We start from the raw sequence: 20,580 nt of genomic DNA on the forward strand, positions 1-20,580 counted from the left end.
GGACCACAAGGCTCTGTCCTGGGCCCAGTGTTGGTCAACATTGTTATAAATGATCTGGAGGAGGGAATTGATGGGAAACTGATCAAATTTGCCGACGACACAAAGCTAGGAGGGATAGCTAACACTAGGGAAGAAAGAGAGGATTCAAAAAGATCTAGAAAAGCTTGCACAGTGGTCGGCGACTAACAGAATGGTATTTAACAAGGAGAAATGCAAAGCCCTACATCTGGGCAAGAAAAATGAAGAAAGCTCATACAGAATGGGAGGAATTGGGCTGAGCAGCAGCACATGTGAAAAAGACTTGGGTATACTACTAGATCGTAGACTGAACATCATCCCAATTCTCATCTGCACAAGGAAAGACTAGAAGCAATGCGATGAAACTGAAAGGGAGGAGACACAGATTAGATATTAGGCAGTGAGGGGATCAATGAGTGGAACAGGCTGCCACGGGAGGTAGTGAGTTCTTCAATGGAAGCGTTCAGAGGCTGGACAGACATCTGTCTGGGATGATTTAGTGAATCTTGCACTGAGCAGGGGGTCGGACCCGATGACCCTGGAGGTCCCTTCCAACTCTGCTATTCTATGATTCTAAGATGTTGCGGCCATGTTTGACTAGGAAGTCACGTGAGATGTGAGCATGATGTCATTCAGGTTCGCAACATCCCGGCTGGCGGGGGCCCCAACAAACGGGGAATCTGATGAGCGTCCTTCTGTCAGGCGAACTATAAGCACTATAGTACATAATGAATACAGACTTGATAAAGGTGTAGGCTTATGGCGAAATGCATTGCTGTTACGTCTACCCTACCCAGCGGTGTCGGCTGTATGTATTCATCTCCCCTCCAGAATATAAAGACCAGATGGGAGAAATATGAAGTATAACGCGGATTTATTGAGCATGCAGCCTTTAAAAGGGTTGTCTGCAATGAAGAGCTGATATCTGCTTGCGGAGGAAGGGAATGAAGAAGGGAATGAAGCCCCCAATATTTGTAACTATTGGGTCTCCTATGCCTTTGCGTGATCTGCGTAGGATGGTTGCTAGGGCAGGAGCCGCTTAATGTGGTTCTTAGGCAATGAATGCATAGTAACCAGTCTAAATGATTTCCACCATGATGGTATAGTAGTCCCGATGAATCCCAAAACGCTACAACGGTTGTCCTGATGTGTTTTCCATGAGCGAGTCGGTGCACCGCTGATAGGGAACGCCTGAACTTGTTTCCATCAGGTCGGGGGGTGTCTGCCGCCTGTCTGCTTGTTCCTAGTGTCCCTCTGAGGTGATCCGAGATTGCCGATTCTTAGACTACCCGATTCACGCTGGCGTCTAAGACCATACGTGAGCAGTGTGGACCAATCCGAAGGCAGCATGAAGTATGGCTACTGACAGGACCGCTGCAGCCATCTTGGTTCGGAGACTGGCAGCAGGAACTCACCTTGCCCTACACCAGAGGGGCGCTTTAAGCCCAAAGAAGGTGGACAGCTTGTGGTTATATACTTGGCCTCAGTGGGGGTGTAAGCGAACGTGAGCTGATCCACGTATTGTGTATATCGAGGGTGGCTCTAAATTGTGTTGGAGAGAAGGGGTCCGGTCCTGCTTGCTCAGGTGCAAACCTCCCTTCTATAGAGAAGCTGCATTGTTAGCAAGTATGTGGGGGCGGAGCCAGCCCAATGGTCAGGCAAAAAGTATGGAAGGAAAACTAGGCTGGTGGGGGTGCGTTCATCCTCTTCTAGGTGTGCCGCTCATTCTGATTGGTAGGCTTTGTTTCCCATTTGTTTGTGATTTTTTTAATATATTTTTTTCCTTTTTGTTTGCGCAAGATTTCTTGTAATGAAACGGATACGGACACATAGATGGCGAACACTAGCATTCTGCAGCGCTCTCTGGTCAGACTCGACAGACTGAAAACTTGGTAAAACTGCAACTTATACCAGGTTAAACCCACGGCGGGCTTGTCTGTATAACATATGACGCTGTGATCTTTTCATATACTCCAGTGTTTCCCAATGATTGACTAACTTAAATTGATTTCTAATGCAATAAACACATTTGCTGTGTCCCTACAGTCCTCTCTGTCAGGCTCCCTAACATCTCTCCAGACCCACCTACCTACCGTACCTACAGGAACTTTCAGGCCATTCACACCCAGGACTTTGCTGAATCCCTACAGTCCTCTCTATCCCCCATCTCTCTTCTCTCCTGCCCCAACCTGGCTGCCGATTGCTACAACACCGCTCTCAAACATGCCCCGGATGAAGCAGCGCCCCCTATGACCCAAGCCATCCGATGTAGAACGCGGGGCAACCCTGGCTCACGCCTCAAATGCGCTTCATCCGGCGGTGCTCTAGAAGTGCTGAACGGCTGTGGAGGAGGTCGCAAACGTCCGGACTTTCTTCATTACAAATTCATGCTCAAAACCTACAACCTTGCCCTCCACCGCGCCAAACAAGTCTATTTCACCTCTCTAGTCTCCTCACTATCCCACAACCCTAAACAGCTCTTTGATACTTTTCACTCCCTTCTCAGCCCTAAACCGCAGCCCCCGGTGACGGATCTCAGTGCTGTTGAGCTGGCTGCCTACTTCAAAAAGAAAATTGATGACATCCGTCAGGAAATAACTTCCCAATCCCAGACTAGCCCTGACCCTAGTCCTGTCAGCACTGCATCTAGCTCCTGCGCACTGTCTGTACTCAGACCAACAGAGGAAGAAGTCTCCAAACTTCTCTTCTCTGCTCGCCCCACTACCTGCACTAGCGACCCTCTCCCCTCACACCTCCTCCGATCCCTCTCCCCAGTGGTCATCTTCCATCTCACCACTATATTCAACCTCTCTCTGACCTCTGGCATCGTTCCCTCTTTTTTCAAACACGCCATTATATCCCCACTGCTAAAGAAGCCGACTCTGGACACGACTGATGCTGCCAACTACCGACCCATCTCTAATCTCCCCTTCATCTCCAAACTATTAGAGCGCCTGGTTTACTCCCGCCTTGTAAGCTACCTATCAGAGTACTCTCTCCTAGACCCCCTACAGTCTGGCTTCCGACCCCAACACTCAACAGAAACTGCCCTTACAAGGGTATCAAACGACCTGCTGACAGCCAAATCTAGGGGCGATTACTCCCTACTGATCATCCTCGACCTCTCCGCAGCATTTGACGCTGTCGACCACAAACTCCTCCTCCAGTATGCTTCGCTCCATCGGCCTAAAGGACACTGCTCTCTCCTGGTTCTCCTCCTACCTATCTGACCGCTCTTTCAGCGTCTCCTTTGCTGGCTCTACCTCTCCTTCTCTTCCCCCTTGCTGTTGGGGTCCTCCAAGGCTCGGTCCTCGTCCCCCTCCTTTTCTCTATCTACACAGCCCCTGTTGGACAAACCATCAGGAGATTTGGCCTCCAATACCACCTGTACGCTGACAACACCCAGCTATACACCTCTTCCCGTGATATCTCTGCACCTTTCCTCCAAAACATCACTAACTGTCTGTCCGCTGTCTCTAACACCATGTCCTCTCTCTACCTAAAACTTAACCTCTCTAAAACTGACCTGCTGGTATTTCCACCCTCCACTAACCGCCCTCCTCCTGACATCTCCATCTCAGTGTGTGGCACCATAACTCCTAGACAATATGCCCGCTGCCTTGGGGTCATATTTGACTCCGATCTCTCATTTACCCCCTACATCCAATCGCTGGCTCGAACATGTCAGCTGCACCTCAAGAACATCGCAAGAATCCGCTCTTTTCTCACTGTAAACACGCTAAAAACGCTCACTGTTGCCCTCATCCACTCCCGGCTCGATTATTGCAACTCGTTGCTGATCGGCCTCGCCTGCACCAGACTCTACCCTCTCCAATCCATCCTGAATGCAGCAGCCATATTCCTTTTCAGCCGCTACTCGGACACCTCTGCCCTGTGCCAGTCACTGCACTGGCTGCCCGTTAAATACAGAATTCAATTTAAACTTACTACCTTCATCCACAGCGCAGCGCCCCCCTATATTGTATCCCTCATCCACAGTGCAGCGCCCCCCTATATTGTATCCCTCACCCACAGTGCAGCGCCCCCCTATATCGCCTCCCTCATCTCAATCCCTCACCCAGCCCGGGCTCTCCGCTCTGCTAACGAAACCAGACTGTGCACCCCTCTAATTCGAACTTCTCATTCCCACTTCCAAGACTTCTCCAGAGCAGCACCGGTCCTCTGGAACGCACTACCAAAGGCTACCCGGGCAATCCAGGACTCGCAGAACTTCAGGCGTGCTCTAAAAACGCACCTCTTCAGGGAGGCATACCGCATTCCCTAAACAAACCCCTCTGTACTCCGCCTAATAACATGCTCCCTGACCTACTGACTGCAATCCCTGCTAGCCATCATAAACCGCTCCTGCAGTCACACCGATTCTGCCGTCACACAGCTAAATGTCTGACCATTGTCTGTGTATAACATCGCTCACTCTCCACCTCACCATACCGTGCACATCTCCACCTCGCCATACCGTGCACATCTCCACCCCACCATACCGCGCACATCTCCACCCCGCCATACCGCGCACATCTCCACCTCACCATACCGTGCACATCTCCACCCCGCCATACCGCGCACATCTCCACCTCACCATACCGTGCACATCTCCACCCCGCCATACCGCGCACATCTCCACCTCACCATACCGCGCACATCTCCACCTCACCATACCGTGCACATCTCCACCCCGCCATACCGCGCACATCTCCACCTCACCATACCGTGCACATCTCCACCCCCCATACCGCGCACATCTCCACCCCGCCATACCGCGCACATCTCCACCTCACCATACCGCGCACATCTCCACCCCGCCATACCGCGCACATCTCCACCTCACCATACCGTGCACATCTCCACCCCGCCATACCGTGCACATCTCCACCTCACCATACCGCGCACATCTCCACCCCGCCATACCGCGCACATCTCCACCTCACCATACCGTGCACATCTCCACCCCGCCATACCGTGCACATCTCCACCTCACCATACCGCGCACATCTCCACCCCACCATACCGCGCACATCTCCACCCCGCCATACCGCGCACATCTCCACCTCACCATACCGCGCACATCTCCACCCCGCCATACCGCGCACATCTCCACCTCACCATACCGTGCACATCTCCACCCCGCCATACCGTGCACATCTCCAGCCCTTTACCTTCTGTATCACCCCATTACTTGTAGTATGTAAGCTCGTTGGAGCAGGACCCTCACCCCTATTGTCTCCATCAGCTGATTACTATGTAACCGCGGTTCTGTAATGTTTGTACTTTTGTCTTTCTGTATCCCCCGTCTATGTAAGCGCTGCGGAATATGTAAGCGCTATACAAATAAAGATTATTATTATTCTTATTTGCAAGGCTCCGAAGTGATGGCACTTAGACGGGCGTTTGTTGGATCGGCCTATCACGCCACGTAATTCTGCTAGGGGCGAGACCATCTTAGTAGCCAAATCCATCTTATTTACTTTTAAACGACTGCATATCAACCCTAATGGTCACTTTCTTATATTACAGTCTTTTTTTTAATGGGCAACCACTAACGATAGTGAACATTTATATCCAAGTACTATATGATAATTTGGTCAAAGTCATGCTCCTAGATACAAGCCATTGATATTAATGGGCGATTTAACCATCTTATTGACCCAGTCAGGGACCATCTCCGGCAGGCGAATCTGACGAGTTCCCATTTACCTACACGGTCCTCCTCCTATCTGCTGGAGGAGATATGGTGCGTAAAGCATCCACATGACAGCTCTTGCCATTCAGTGTCGCACGGTTCCTTCTCTAGAATAGATTTGTGTTTGGGGTCCCCGGCGTGTCTTCCCTTTGTCTGTGACGCCTCTTATCTGCCTTGGGGTATCTCTGATCACTCCCTCCTCTAGCTAAAGGCCCATTTACCCTAGCAGAAGATCGCTCAAACGACTACGACAGCTTTGAGCGATCATTTTGCATAAACTATTAAGTAGCTACTCCGCTACTTAAGTACCAATTAGGTGTGTAAATGAAGCCTTTGCTGAACGCAGCTAATAGCCGGAGGCTGTTATCTGCGCTCAGATCCTTTGTTCTCCACAGGGAGACAATGCCATCAGCACTCCCCGTGGAGAGCTGCTCCTAAGGCTTAAGGACAATTTTTAGGTTGGACTAAATTTAATGATCAGCTAGCAGTGCCCGAACAGCGGAGGATGGGCGCACATTGACTTGCACTGAAAAGAACTTTACTAATATATAAAAAATAACCTTTATTAAATTATTTAAAAGAGCTTATAAGTGAAATAAAAAAAGTCATACGACTCCACCAGCAACCATATTGGGGATGTGCTGACACCCACAACCAGAGGGAGAGAGAATTTATATAATAACCCTCCAAACTGATTGGATTCCTCATATGTCCAACCCTGAGATACTGGGTATAGATGAACCAGATGACTAGATGGAGCAATCTCTTCTCTCCTATATCTGATATCACTGATCGCCAGAGCTTGTTTCACCAGTAATCACACCGACGCGTTTCCTCCAGTGCCAACGAAGTACACTATTTCATCAGGACGGATCCTATCAAATCAATTGGGTATAAAGAGCCAACTGATTGATATATTATAGACCATTTATTGGTCCGACCCTCAGCAGAGGGGGCTTATTCACACCAATATTGTCACAGATAGAGACACATCTTGACAATCATGGTGTATTGGTGTTATTCACTCGGGGTAAGTAAGAGTTAAACACTCAGAGATAAGATCCGATGGGAATATATGCTCCAGCCCTCATTTACGGGGCAATTCGCTTAATGGAAATCTGTATAGATGCAAACAGAGTTTCAACATATAGATAATCAACTGGATGAAATTGACTCCGGATGACGAGAGTCAAAAACACTGATGATAAATGCAAATAGACAAGTGTGCTCCTGCCCACATTTATGGGGCAATTCAAGGACAAAGGTCTGTATTGGTACAAGCAGACCTTTATATGATAAACTACTCTTGCTAATCAGAGGAGATACCAATGATCAAGTGAACATCGATACAATCAATTGTGTAACTCCATGTAACTGATTAGAGAACAAATCGCTGGTCTATGCTCATGTCCCTAGGGTAGGTATTGTTGCAATACACGTATGAGCGAAGACCAGAGAACGCTATAGGGGCCAACCACTGCGTAATTAGATAGTTTGGGCAGGGTCAGCTCAAAGCCCCTATGCAGGGAGCACACATGCCAGCCGCACCGGCCGAGATATTAGGACATAGATGGTATGTAGGTGCTAGCGCCGTTCTTTTATTCACAAAGCTCCGCCTTACCCCGCCCCTGGGTGGATACCGTTCCTCCAATCAAACGCTTTCTTTGATACACACCCCCGTGCGTTCCGGGTGTTAGTGCAACGTCATCGCGCTCCAACGTAGTGACGTGTTCCGGCGCGATCACGTGACTATAGATGGATGACGTAGGGACGTCACATGGCTCATCCCGGACTCGCAGTTAATCCCTGATATAATCGATTTGGCTGGATTAACTAGCGCAGGCGCAGATCGGCGATTCTCATCCGATCCGTTGATAGAAGATGTACATGATATAATCGTCTTGGCTGGATTCACCAGCACATGCACAGACCGGTAATTTTTAGATAAATACAAATTACATCATAAAGATAAGCGCTAGAATGAGGTAAGAATATTGAAAGCTAAATAGTCCCTCATTAAACATTAGCAGATGAAATGCATCAACTGAAGACTAACGGGGTATTCATGTAAGGCTAGAAGCAAAATCTGATCATCAAGATGCATTGAATTTTGACATCAACAGACACAAGGAAATTAGACAGTATAACGACCAAAGATTACCATGATGCTGGGCACATCAAACCGGTATATAGAAAAGCAGTGCAAAGACGAGATTTCCAGAACCATAGATCGGGTAAGGTGAAGCGCATTTGTATGAAAAAAATAAATAATATTTAATTCCATACATAGAGACCATATTAAGCCTATCAAACAGAAACGGTTGACATATCTTTAGATAAATGCTGAAAAAGAGAGGCACTCATTGAGGCCTTTCGGCGCACAAGAGTCCAATCTGAAGATCCAGCCACTCTCCTTCTGCAGGAGCCTCCTATCCAGATTACCCCGTCTGCCATTTGTCTTCATAATCTCAATCTCTCGAAAGGTGACAAGGTCAGGGTTATTGTTGTGCTTTTCTTTCATATGGACAGCTAGGCTAGTTTGCTCATTACGGTTTATACTTCCAATGTGTGCTAGTACCCTCCGTCTCAATTGCTGCGTCGTCTTCCCAATATAGTCCATTGGGCATGGACAGGATGCCATGTAGACAACACCACTGGAACGGCAATTAATGAAGTCCCTGATGGTATACTCCTTTCCAGTGGTGGAGCTCTTAAAAGTCTTACATCGAACCATGTATCTACATGCCTTGCATCCCGAGCAGGGATACGAGCCATTCACGGGATCACGTGTTAACCATGTTCTGGCTGGTGGAAGAGGTGGTAGGTGACTGTGCACCAGCCGATCTTTCAAATTTCTCCCTCGTCTGAAGGTAATCTGTGGTCTTACCGTCAAAAACTCTTTTAAATCGGGGTCTTTTCTCAAGATGTCCCAATATTTGGTAAGAATACCCCTAACTTCCTGAGATTTATCATCAAATGAACCAATTACTCTCACTACGTCGTTACGCTCCGACTTAGGTCTTACTTCCAGAAGATTGGTTCGTACTGATTGCTTAGCATGGTGTTCTGCTTCCTTTATTACACAGTCCGGATAGCCCCTGTCTGAAAACCTCTGTTGCATTTCAAGGGCCTTATGTTCAAAATCAGTCTCATTGGAGCAATTCCGTCGAGCCCTAATAAACTGACTCTTGGGAATCCCACGTTTCAATGGTAGAGGATGGTGGCTCGTCCAGTGGAGCAGAGTATTTGTTGCCGTTTTCTTACGGAAGATTGTTGTTTCAATACGATGTTCCTCCGTACGTGAGATACTCAGATCCAAAAATGTTATTTTGTCACGATTGATCTCCGATGTCAGCAGGAGGTTCAGATCATTGTTGTTAAGGTGCGCCACAAATTTATTGAATTCATCAGCGCCGCCTGTCCAGAGTATCAGGACGTCGTCGATATATCTAAGCCAGGGTTCTATCGACGATGTCCATTTTTCGTTTTCTTCACAGAAAACTCTTGTCTCCTCCCACCAGCCCAGGAATAAATTGGCGTAACTGGGGGCACACGGGCTCCCCATAGCCGTACCCCTGAGCTGGTGGTAGAATTTTCCTTCGAACAAAAAATAGTTATCGAGGATAAAGGACAGAAGACATGTCAATAGCGAGTTGTGAGTTCTAAGATGAGTCCCTCTCTGATTCAGATAGAATTGTACAGCCTCCAACCCCTGTTTATGTGGGATGGAGCTATACAAGGACTCCACGTCCAAGCTCGCAAACATAGTGTCCGGTGACAAGGAGACATCCTCCAGTCTTTTCAGAACATCCGTTGTATCTCTGGTGTATGATGGCAACGCTTCCACAAATGACCTTAGGATCTGGTCCAGATACCTGCTAACTCTTTGCGTTAGACTCTCTACACCCGATACAATGGGTCTTCCTTTGAGTGGTTCTAGACCCTTATGTATCTTTGGTAATCCATAAAATACAGCGATCAGTGGTTTTTTAGGATATAGAAAAAGAAATTTGTTGTTACCAATCAGGAGGTCAGATTTCGCCATGGTAAGTATCTCATTTAGTTCATTCTGGAAGCGATCTGTAGGATCACATTCCAAAATCTTATATGTAGATCTATCATTCAGAATTCAAAGGCACATATTGCGGTACTTATCGCGATCCAGCACCACGATGTTCCCCCCCCCTTATCTGAAGGTTTCACCACAATACTTGAGTCATTCTCAAGCTCAATCAAAGCCTTTTTCTCTTCCGATGTCAAGTTATGATGACTAAATTTACCTTTATCTGAAGAGAGATCCTTCAGGTCTCTATCAACCATTGACTCAAATAGATCTATAAACAGACAATCACCCAGAGGTGAGCTCGTATTCTTTGGCTTCAGATCAGTAAAGGGACCAACACTCGGATCCTTAACCCCCCTCTTGTTCCAACGCTGTCAATGTCTCAAGTGCTTCCTGATCGCTGGGATCTAAGCCCAATTCCAAACATTTTTTTCTTTCCTACAACTGCAAAATGTTTCTTCCACCGCAGTTTCCTCAAAAATAAAGAGACGTCTTTAGTCCAAGTAAAGCAATCGTATCTATTGGTCGGTATGAATGACAACCCCCTCTTTAGTAAGGACTGTTCATTATCTGATAAAGTTCTCGATGATAAGTTAATCATTTGTAATTCTGCCTCCATCGATCGATTCTGTTTATTTAGGGTGTCCACAGTATCAGAACAGGACTCATCAATACCTATTGGAAATTGCCTGACAGGCCCCGATCTCTCAACATATAGTGAGAGATCGGCTGACCTAAAAAACGGCCCTCATTGTGACCGAATCTAGCTCTATTTCTCGGTCTGGTTCTTCTACTACTTCCCCTACCTCTAGACCTCCCTGAGAATTGTCCCCTTGTTGATGATTCATTACTCGACAAATCGCCCTCTGACGAACTGTATTCAGATTCAGTATGAGATCGGGATTCGTAGACTCTGTTCTCTTTAAAGTCATCCATATCTCGATTAAACTGAAAATGTTTTCTTTCTTTTAGATGACAAGTAAACTTCTCGATTGTCCGTTTCAGGGTGTTTTCTCTTTTTTCAAAGTCTTGTTCACTCGAGAATTTTTTAGTCTCTTTAATCAATTCCTCAAGAGCTTTGCTGTTTTTTTCAAGGTTTTGTTTCTCCTCATCCAATAAAAGATTCATGAAACGAAAGGAACATTCTGTAGCTTCTTGTTCCCATCTATTCATGAAGGGGCCATTTCTCAGTTTAGGCGGGGGGGGGGTAGAACCTGGACTCTCAGTCCACAGGGCACGATTTTACTTTCCAAATAATTAGAGAGTCCCTGGACCTCCCACCACGATCTCACGAAGTCTTTGTAGACCTTGGTAAGATTTTTGAAGGCTTGATTACTCGATGTTACTTGTGTCTGCATGTCTAATTCTTGGTTTGAAAAGACAGATTTTGCTTCTGACAGCCAGGGCGCAGTATCAATGCATCCTGACAAGAAACCTGCCATCTTTTAACACTTGTTGAACAATTCACTGTAGCAGAGAGGTTCTTTTGACTATTATAGCCAGCTAATCACCGAAAAGAACTTTACTAATATATAAAAAATAACCTTTTATTAAATTATTTAAAAGAGCTTAAAATGAAATAAAAAAAGTCATACGACTCCACCAGCAACCATATTGGGGATGTGCTGACACCCACAACCAGAGGGAGAGAGAATTTATATAATAACCCTCCAAACTGATTGGATTCCTCATATGTCCAACCCTGAGATACTGGGTATAGATGAACCAGATGACTAGATGGAGCAATCTCTTCTCTCCTATATCTGATATCACTAATCGCCAGAGCTTGTTTCACCAGTAATCACACCGACGCGTTTCCTCCAGTGCCAACAAAGTACACTATTTCATCAGGACGGATCCTATCAAATCAATTGGGTATAAAGAGCCAACTGATTGATATATTATAGACCATTTATTGGTCCGACCCTCAGCAGAGGGGGCTTATTCACACCAATATTGTCACAGATAGACACATCTTGACAATCATGGTGTATTGGTGTTATTCACTCGGGGTAAGTAAGAGTTAAACACTCAGAGATAAGTTCCGATGGGAATATATGCTCCAGCCCTCATTTACGGGGCAATTCGCTTAATGGAAATCTGTATAGATGCAAACAGAGTTTCAACATATAGATAATCAACTGGATGAAATTGACTCCGAATGACGAGAGTCAAAAACACTGATGATAAATGCAAATAGACAAGTGTGCTCCTGCCCACATTTATGGGGCAATTCAAGGACAAAGGTCTGTATTGGTACAAGCAGACCTTTAAATGATAAACTACTCTTGCTAATCAGAGGAGATACCAATGATCAAGTGAACATCGATACAATCAATTGTGTAACTCCATGTAACTGATTAGAGAACAAATCGCTGGTCTATGCTCATGTCCCTAGGGTAGGTATTGTTGCAATACACGTATGAGCGAAGACCAGAGAACGCTATAGGGGCCAACCACTGCGTAATTAGATAGTTTGGGCAGGGTCAGCTCAAAGCCCCTATGCAGGGAACACACATGCCTCTGACTCTGTGGAGTGGAGATACTCCTGGGGGGTGACGTCTCGTTTTGGGCTTGCAACAATTTTTATTAAATGGGTACAAGCATTATATTGTTTCCTGGTAGCCCGGATACGGACGGACAGCCATATATCCGAGCAGTTTTTCCTTGCATGGGGAATGCAGCAGATCCGTCCTCCCCAGCACTTTTTGCTGTAGCAATTGAGCCACTTCCGTATGTCAATGGAGGTTATAGGATTTTGGTTGAGAACCTATGCAGAGCGCGTGGCGCTATATGCGGACAATACCCTGCTGTTTTTACAAGACCCGGAGTCGTCCCTGACCTTAGTCCTTTCTATTTCCGAAGCCTTTGGAGTTAACACCAGACTGAAGGTTAACTGAGATAAGACTGGACTGTGATGGCAGTTGACAGCCCTGTGGCCTCTCTAACCCTCCCTGCCCCCTAAAATGGACAGACAGTGTCACCTATTTGGGTATAGTGATACGGAGGTCCACTGACTACTTTTACGCAGACAACCTTGCTCTACTTTTAGAATGGGCAGGAAATATAGCAACTCGGTGGGCTTCACTCCCATTGAAGCTAGTGGGTCCTATACATGTAATTAAAATGAAGCTACTGCCCAAATTCCAGAATACCCCCATCTTAATCCCTAAAAGATTCTTCACATTACTGTGCAAGATACTCCTTCGTATACTGTGGTGTGGCTTCACTCCGGAAATTAAACTGGAGATCCTCTCCTCTGCTTGTCAATGGAAGAGGGGGGCTAGCTCTCCCCCACTTTTGCTGTTCCTTAGCTAGCCAGTTGTTGTGCGCCGGGTGGTGGCTGTCATCTACTTACTATAACCCAGTGATAGGACTTGAGTTCAGAACAATAGGTAATGAACGAAGCCTGAGGGGCTTGCTGCTAAGGGGACCGACCTCGTGTGCCTCCAACAGTTCCCTCTTTAGATAATTACTCTCACCCTTAGAGCCCAGTTTAGGGGCCTGGACATCCCTCTTGCCTTGACCAGGTTGGCCATCTGCGCCAGGCCTTCCAACCTCCTGAATCCTCTCTAGTTTTTATAGGCAGCTGCCACATAGGAATTGCTCCCCCCCCCCCCTTCGTACCAAGCGTTCCATAAATGGCCTCCATAGAGTGTAATTGGGGTCCGTGTGCAGCAGACTGCCGTTGGGCACGCTCGATCCGTTCCAATCAGTGCCGCTAATTGAACGTGTGTGTCTTATACAGAACGATTGGGTGGTATTCCTAAAAACACCCCCTACCCGCAGCATGTCCAATTTCTTGGCCAATAGTCGTCCATTCAAGGCAAAGAAGAGCCCAACATTCACGTTTTATTTGCAATTTTTTATTTCTTTTTTGCAAACAAGAAAAACAGATGACGGAAGTATAAAGCTCAAATGGAGCGCGGTCAACTCCAGATACATTTCAGAGGTGACATCCTGGTAGAAACTGGCGTGACTCATACGGGGGCGCTCTGCTTGACCTACCATAGGAATACGGCTGCTGCGGCATCGAGGGGATTAGAGGACATGGCTGTCAGTATGGGAGTGTAGAAGATAATGTGGTGACTACTAGAGGGAGTGGAGGACGATGCTGCGGCTACCATGGACAATGAGGGATCCTGCTGCGACTACTGGGGGGGTAACTGTACAGTGCTGCACTCCAGAAGGGGGCGACAGAGTTATTGGAGGCACGGGGGTGTGCTCGCGGTTACATAGGTGTGCCGTGTTCTAGTCTTCCGTCAGCCGCCTCTCCGGTTTCTATAGTCAGTTCTGAACACAAGATAGCGTTGAAAGATGAACTAAGCGGCAAACCGTCCGCGTAGAACAGAATGAGCGTCCCTGCAGCCGCTGATCTCCACTGTTCTCTTCTCTCCCGGATACAGCCCACACGCCTGACAACAGCTTCCTGGGGTTTGTGGTGGAACAACATCTTAACGCCAGTGACATCAGACACATGAGTGACATCAAACGCCAGAATCAGTCGCTCGTCTACGGGAAAGTCGACAATTTCTGGAAGGTAAGAGTTCCCCTCTTAATGGATGTGACCTCTCTGAGCGCCGCAGCACTTTCTGTAGGGGGGGATCGTAGTTTGTGAAGACCCCTTATCAACAGAACACCTCCTGAAAGTCTGATAGGTGCGAGTCCCGCCTCTGGTTCTGCCGCCCTTCCCCCCTCACGGAAACAGCGGAGCGGGCTTTTGCTACAGGGTTTCCTAAATCCATAAAATATGTAAATAAAAGTTGGTTATTTCTACATGTTTTTAAATTATTTATAATCTGAAAATCCATAGAATCAGGTTATTGTAAACATCCAGTTCCTTCATGCAAAAAAAACCTGCCACAATCCATAGGAGACCGTGAGACGTAGCTTGGCGAAATGGCCCAGCGCACTGTTTACGGAACTCTCATGGACTTCTAGGACCAGTTCAGCCGCTCAGGCAATGAGGGCCACAACTAGATACGAGTGCGGCCTCCATCTATGGGAGTTACTACAGCCTCCGGCCTCTCATGATTGGCGCCCCCTGTACGGTAATACTCCCCGTGACCCCGGCGTGCGGCATAAAGTCACGTGACAAGCTTTCTGTGGATCCGTTTCTGTTGGAATCCACATTAGATGGAAGATCCAGCGACCAGAGTAACTTCTAACGAGGCCGGCCATCGGTGCTAGACTAGCTCACTGCCAATTGAGGGGGGTTTTCTCATGTAACGGTGGGGAGAGTATACAGAGAATGGCGCGATCGAGGAGAACATCCAGTGGAAGGGGATCTTGTGGACGGAAACCTCTCATCCCTGAAAGGGGTCGGAGGAGGATGTCAGGATCATTCTGACCTACAGGCTGCACAGTCATAGTAACATAGTATGTAAGGCCAAATGAAGACCATGTCCATCTAGTCCAGCCTGTAAGCCTCCTGTGTTGTTGATCCAGAGGAAGGCAAAAAACCCCAAGAGGCAGGAGCCAATTAGCCTCTTTGGGGGAAAAAATTACTTCCCAACTCCCTAAGTCAGCTGAATACAACGCTGGAGCTCCAACTAACGTGTCCGAACGCACAACTCGCCGCTCCTCCGCACGGATGGTATAACAGCGGGCGACCAGTTCCAGCGCCATTGTGTCTAAGAGGAACAGAAAGACTCCAGCGGGCAAAAGAGCGCAAAACTTGTATCACTGAGCAGCGGGAAAACATCTCCTGGTCAGATGGGGCCAGATTTATGTGGGGATGGGAGGGCAGAATTTGGTGCAAGCAGCATGAATCGCTGACCCCTTCCTGTCAGCCGGTCAGAACATGTCAGCACCGCCATCTAATCCGCAGCGACTACAAGAAGCTTCCTGTCCGCAGGGGCCGATATTCCTGCAGAGCCATCACCGAGTGGGATCTACACCGCGACGAACTGCTGCGAATCTGAGGGGCGAAGGAGCCCAACGCCACTAGATGGGGGTGATAAAGGGGCCGTCGGGCTATTTGTGCTTCAGCTCCATACCATTTTCTAGACCTCTTTACTGGAAGCTCTGCTGCCCTATTCTCACAGCTGATGGTTTGCTTCAATGTATCCAGTTTGCACAGTTCTGTAAGAGCTGATACATTGTAACAAACTGTCGGGGCTGGAAACTGATTTGTCCCTCATTAATGGCTGGCTGTAGCATTGCCTGAACATGGATGCTTCACTGTTGGGGGCCGGGGGGCTTTTTTTCATGGTTTGAACTCTTTAGTTTCATTGCAGAAAAAAATCTGAAAGAGATGCAGTGTAGACGGCTCGGTCTGAAGATCTCTTACTCTTTGGCGTACACGAGAGCTATGTGCACTAATGTGTCTCCGTGGTTACAGGCCCTAAACAAGCCCTGGGTAGTCTGATCCGTGTTACTTCTTTCCATCTGCCTCCTGCAATGCCGGTGTGCATTGGAGCTGTGCACCCAAAACGGCAGCTTGTTTTCAATCCAAAGTATTAACAAGCTCAGTGTGGTCATCATGGTGGCAGCTCCATAGTAATGCCCGCGGTTGTGGACTACAGGTTGACATCCACACGGTCGGCGGCTTGCTTCTAGCTGCGATGGGAATCTGCTGCTGTAGTTCTCTGCTCTTTGCGCAGCTCCCATTGCAGTGAAGAGGCGCTGCAGAAACCGTATTGCGCCGCTTGCTGCGCTCTTTCCACGACTAGCTCTCGTTCACAGGGCCGGGATTTCCCATCTCAGCCATGAAAAGCAGAACTAGAAATCCCACTTTAAGCAGTAAGTTGTTACAAGCCGTCTCTTTCAGCCTCATTTCCTCTGCGTGTCCCTGGATGCAAAATAAGCGCTATTTTCAGATGAGGTAAAATGCCATAAATGCTGTCGCCATCTGGACGCCCCGCAAGATTGTTTTTGTGAAATGGCAAGAAGCTCACCACTTGGCAGAGAGAACAGGGATTACACGGAGCTCCTCGCTGAGCGGCCGGCGCACGGCTTGCATTGTTAAACAGTTCAGATTCATTCTTTTGTATTATGTGAAAACTAGGGGAGGATGGCGGCGGGGCCGTAAGCTGTTTGCCATATGGCGCTGCCACTGAGCCACCAGCTTGATTAATTCCTTCCTTAGCGGTGGCCTGAAGCACGGAGCATATGGTGTTGGTTAAACTGCAGAGGCTTCCGTTGTGTGAAGGTGACCTAGATGTCTGCCGAGCGGGCTGTATGCTTTGTGGATTATTAACAGAAGACCCCCAAAGAGGAACGTGACGACGGCGGCGCTTCTATCTTGTCCAGCCTGTAGTGTGCGTTTGCGTAACCAGTTGCTCCAGTGCAGGACACAACGATTTTTTAGGGATTCTCTACTTTTCAAAAGCCATAAAACTTTTTGGGGTTAGTATAATGTATTGTAACACTTTGTATTAAAAAAAAAGGGGAAAAGTGCGCAAAAAAGTTGCTTTTTTAAAGTGTATTTCTTTTTTCATATGGTTCAGGCCCTCTTCAGGGATATTCCCACTCTGATAATACAATGCCTTATTGCTTACAGTAGCGGTCATAGGCTGCCTCTGTGAACCTTTGCATGCCCAATCTACATAGACAGTGGGGATCGCAGTTGTGATCTATCCCTGCTGATGCAGTTGGAGGTCGGCCAGCTCCCGCTGTGGGATGGCACAGGCTCAGCTTCCGATCACACCCCATCCACAGGATATATATTTGTCCTGCAGTGTTCAGGGGTTGGGGAAAAAAACCAAACACTTGTTTTCTATGTGCAGCTCCTAAACCAACCTATGTGTTTCTAGGGTTACAGGCTACAAACAAGCCTGTGCAGTCTGACCTTCCACTTTTCCATCTACCCCCTCTCCTTGCTACCGTTCTAGAAGAGGGATAAGGGTGAGACTTTGTATTGCAGACCGATCTACAACACTGCATGGACACTCGCTCATTGTCACCCTTAGACTGCCTTCACACAGGTGGCAAAATTACGTGAGATTTCTGCATCGCGATAATGGATAGTAAATAAATGGCTAGGTAATAATACTGCAGCAACCACCAGCATACCTTAGGAAAAACACGCATCAACTAACGCGATAATTGCTGAAAGTGTCGGAACTGCAATCTGTATTACTGCGCCTGCACGAGACAGCGGCTCTAATAGCGCAATAGAATGGGATTAATAGGTCTAGATGACAACACCCGGGGAACATGGCTTCTGCACATGCAGGACTTCATACAGGCATCCCAAAATAGCAGCTTCTCTATATAATCGGTGAAGTAACTCTATTGCCACCATGTCACTTACACCCAGGGCGAACAATGAAGGCAAGGGGTTAATTCACCAAATCTACTCCCCATGAGGCTCCGTATAATAAAGATTTAAGCCCAAATCCCGTAATACGTCAGAAGAATAATGTCTACAAAGGTATGTAAAGAAGTGTATGAGTATATACAATTACATCCACAAAACAGCCCAAGGGTAAATATATATCCCAGCATGTACTATGTTGTGCACAGTGGGACGGGCGGCATGCTAGGTGCGAGATCTCGCAGTGAGAACAGTGGGTTAAAGTTCCTGATCCTCCACCATGGCGGAGGATTGCTTCTCACCCTAAGTGATGTGAGAGCACCTCGCACCTGGGGAATTCAGATAGTGGGGAGCGCAGTACGGGGGCGGAATTCACGGCATCTTGTGCCTTTTGCTTTTAATTGGATTGAATTTATTAATGTAGATTCCGCGCCGTATACGTATTTTAAATCCGTATCACAGTAAATTCACTTGCAGACTTGTCACATTGAACTAAATCAGTGGGCAGATCGCAGCAGGAGTGAGGAGAAATCCTGGGATTCTGGGGATGATTCCCCATCTGAGTTTTGTGATGTTAAATCCATTTAACCAATTACTAAACATCTGTTCAACCTATAGCTGCCATCAAAATGATTACACTGGATTAAAATTTAGGGAGAAAAAGATCTCCAAGTGTGAGGAGGAGGAGAAAAAGATCTCCAAGTGTGAGGAGGAGGAGAAAAAGATCTCCAAGTGTGAGGAGGAGGAGGAGAAAAAGATCTCCAAGTGTGAGGAGGAGGAGGAGAAAAATATCTCCAAGTGTGAGGAGGAGGAGGAGAAAAAGATCCCCGAGTGTGAGGAGGAGGAGGAGAAAAAGATCCCCGAGTGTGAGGAGGAGGAGGAGAAAAAGATCTCCAAGTGTGAGGAGGAGGAGGAGAAAAAGATCCCCGAGTGTGAGGAGGAGGAGGAGAAAAAGATCCCCGAGTGTGAGGAGGAGGAGGAGAAAAAGATCCCCGAGTGTGAGGAGGAGGAGGAGAAAAAGATCCCCGAGTGTGAGGAGGAGGAGGAGAAAAAGATCCCCGAGTGTGAGGAGGAGGAGGAGAAAAAGATCCCCGAGTGTGAGGAGGAGGAGGAGAAAAAGATCCCCAAGTGTGAGGAGGAGGAGGAGAAAAAGATCCCCAAGTGTGAGGAGGAGGAGAAAAAGATCTCCAAGCGTGAGGAGGAGGAGAAAAAGATCTCCAAGTGTGAGGAGGAGGAGAAAAAGATCTCCAAGTGTGAGGAGGAGGAGGAGAAAAAGATCCCCAAGTGTGAGGAGGAGGAGGAGAAAAAGATCCCCAAGTGTGAGGAGGAGGAGGAGAAAAAGATCCCCAAGTGTGAGGAGGAGAAAAAGATCCCCAAGTGTGAGGAGGAGGAGGAGAAAAAGATCTCCAAGTGTGAGGAGGAGGAGGAGAAAAAGATCCCCAAGTGTGAGGAGGAGGAGGAGAAAAAGATCCCCAAGTGTGAGTAGGAGGAGGAGAAAAAGATCCCCAAGTGTGAGGAGGAGGAGGAGGAGAAAAAGATCCCCAAGTGTGAGGAGGAGGAGGAGAAAAAGATCCCCAAGTGTGAGGAGGAGGAGGAGAAAAAGATCCCCAAGTGTGAGGAGGAGGAGGAGGAGAAAAAGATCCCCGAGTGTGAGGAGGAGGAGGAGAAAAAGATCCCCGAGTGTGAGGAGGAGGAGGAAAAGATCCCCGAGTGTGAGGAGGAGGAGGAAAAGATCCCCGAGTGTGAGGAGGAGGAGGAAAAGATCCCCGAGTGTGAGGAGGAGGAGGAAAAGATCCCCGAGTGTGAGGAGGAGGAGGAGAAAAAGATCCCCGAGTAGGAGGAGGAGGAGAAAAAGATCCCCGAGTAGGAGGAGGAGGAGGAGAAAAAGATCCCCGAGTAGGAGGAGGAGGAGGAGAAAAAGATCCCCGAGTGGGAGGAGGAGGAGGAGGAGAAAAAGATCCCCGAGTGGGAGGAGGAGGAGGAGGAGAAAAAGTTCCCCGAGTGGGAGGAGGAGGAGGAAGAGAAAAAGATCCCCGAGTGGGGGGAGGAGGAGGAGGAGGAGAAAAAGATCCCCGAGTGGGAGGAGGAGGAGGAGAAAAAGATCCCCGAGTGGGAGGAGGAGGAGGAGAAAAAGATCCCCGAGTGTGAGGAGGAGGAGGAGGAGAAAAAGATCCCCGAGTGTGAGGAGGAGGAGGAGGAGGAGAAAAAGATCCCCGAGTGTGAGGAGGAGGAAGAGGAGGAGAAAAAGATCCCCGAGTGTGAGGAGGAGGAAGAGGAGGAGAAAAAGATCCCCGAGTGTGAGGAGGAGGAGCAGAAAAAGATCCCCGAGTGTGAGGAGGAGGTGCTTAACTGCCCTCATTTATGTTTTACCTGTTACATTACTTTTTCCAAGATCTCTACTTGCTGTCAGTGAATAGGAACTTGCATTGTTTGCACGAAGGCTTCAAAACTCATCCTGGAGCTAATATTTCTCACAGCTGAGAATTTGTTACCATTGTATCATAATCTTTCATGAGCTGAACAGTGTGGTCTCCAGGCTGT

The 20,580-nt window shown here is 47.7% G+C and overlaps 1 protein-coding gene across 2 annotated transcripts in view; it reads left to right on the forward strand.

Moving 5' to 3' along the window:
• Positions 1 to 20,580, forward strand: part of MGAT5 (alpha-1,6-mannosylglycoprotein 6-beta-N-acetylglucosaminyltransferase) — a 186,907-nt gene that overhangs the window by 144,302 nt on the left and 22,025 nt on the right. For both annotated transcript variants that reach the window (XM_066575135.1, XM_066575136.1), the window contains exon 11: positions 14,186 to 14,319. In XM_066575135.1, the coding sequence (XP_066431232.1) occupies positions 14,186 to 14,319 (134 nt within the window). The remainder of the gene's footprint in view (positions 1 to 14,185; positions 14,320 to 20,580) is intronic.

This window comes from Eleutherodactylus coqui, chromosome 8, assembly GCF_035609145.1.
Source record: "Eleutherodactylus coqui strain aEleCoq1 chromosome 8, aEleCoq1.hap1, whole genome shotgun sequence".
Taxonomy (NCBI): Eukaryota; Metazoa; Chordata; class Amphibia; order Anura; family Eleutherodactylidae; genus Eleutherodactylus; species Eleutherodactylus coqui.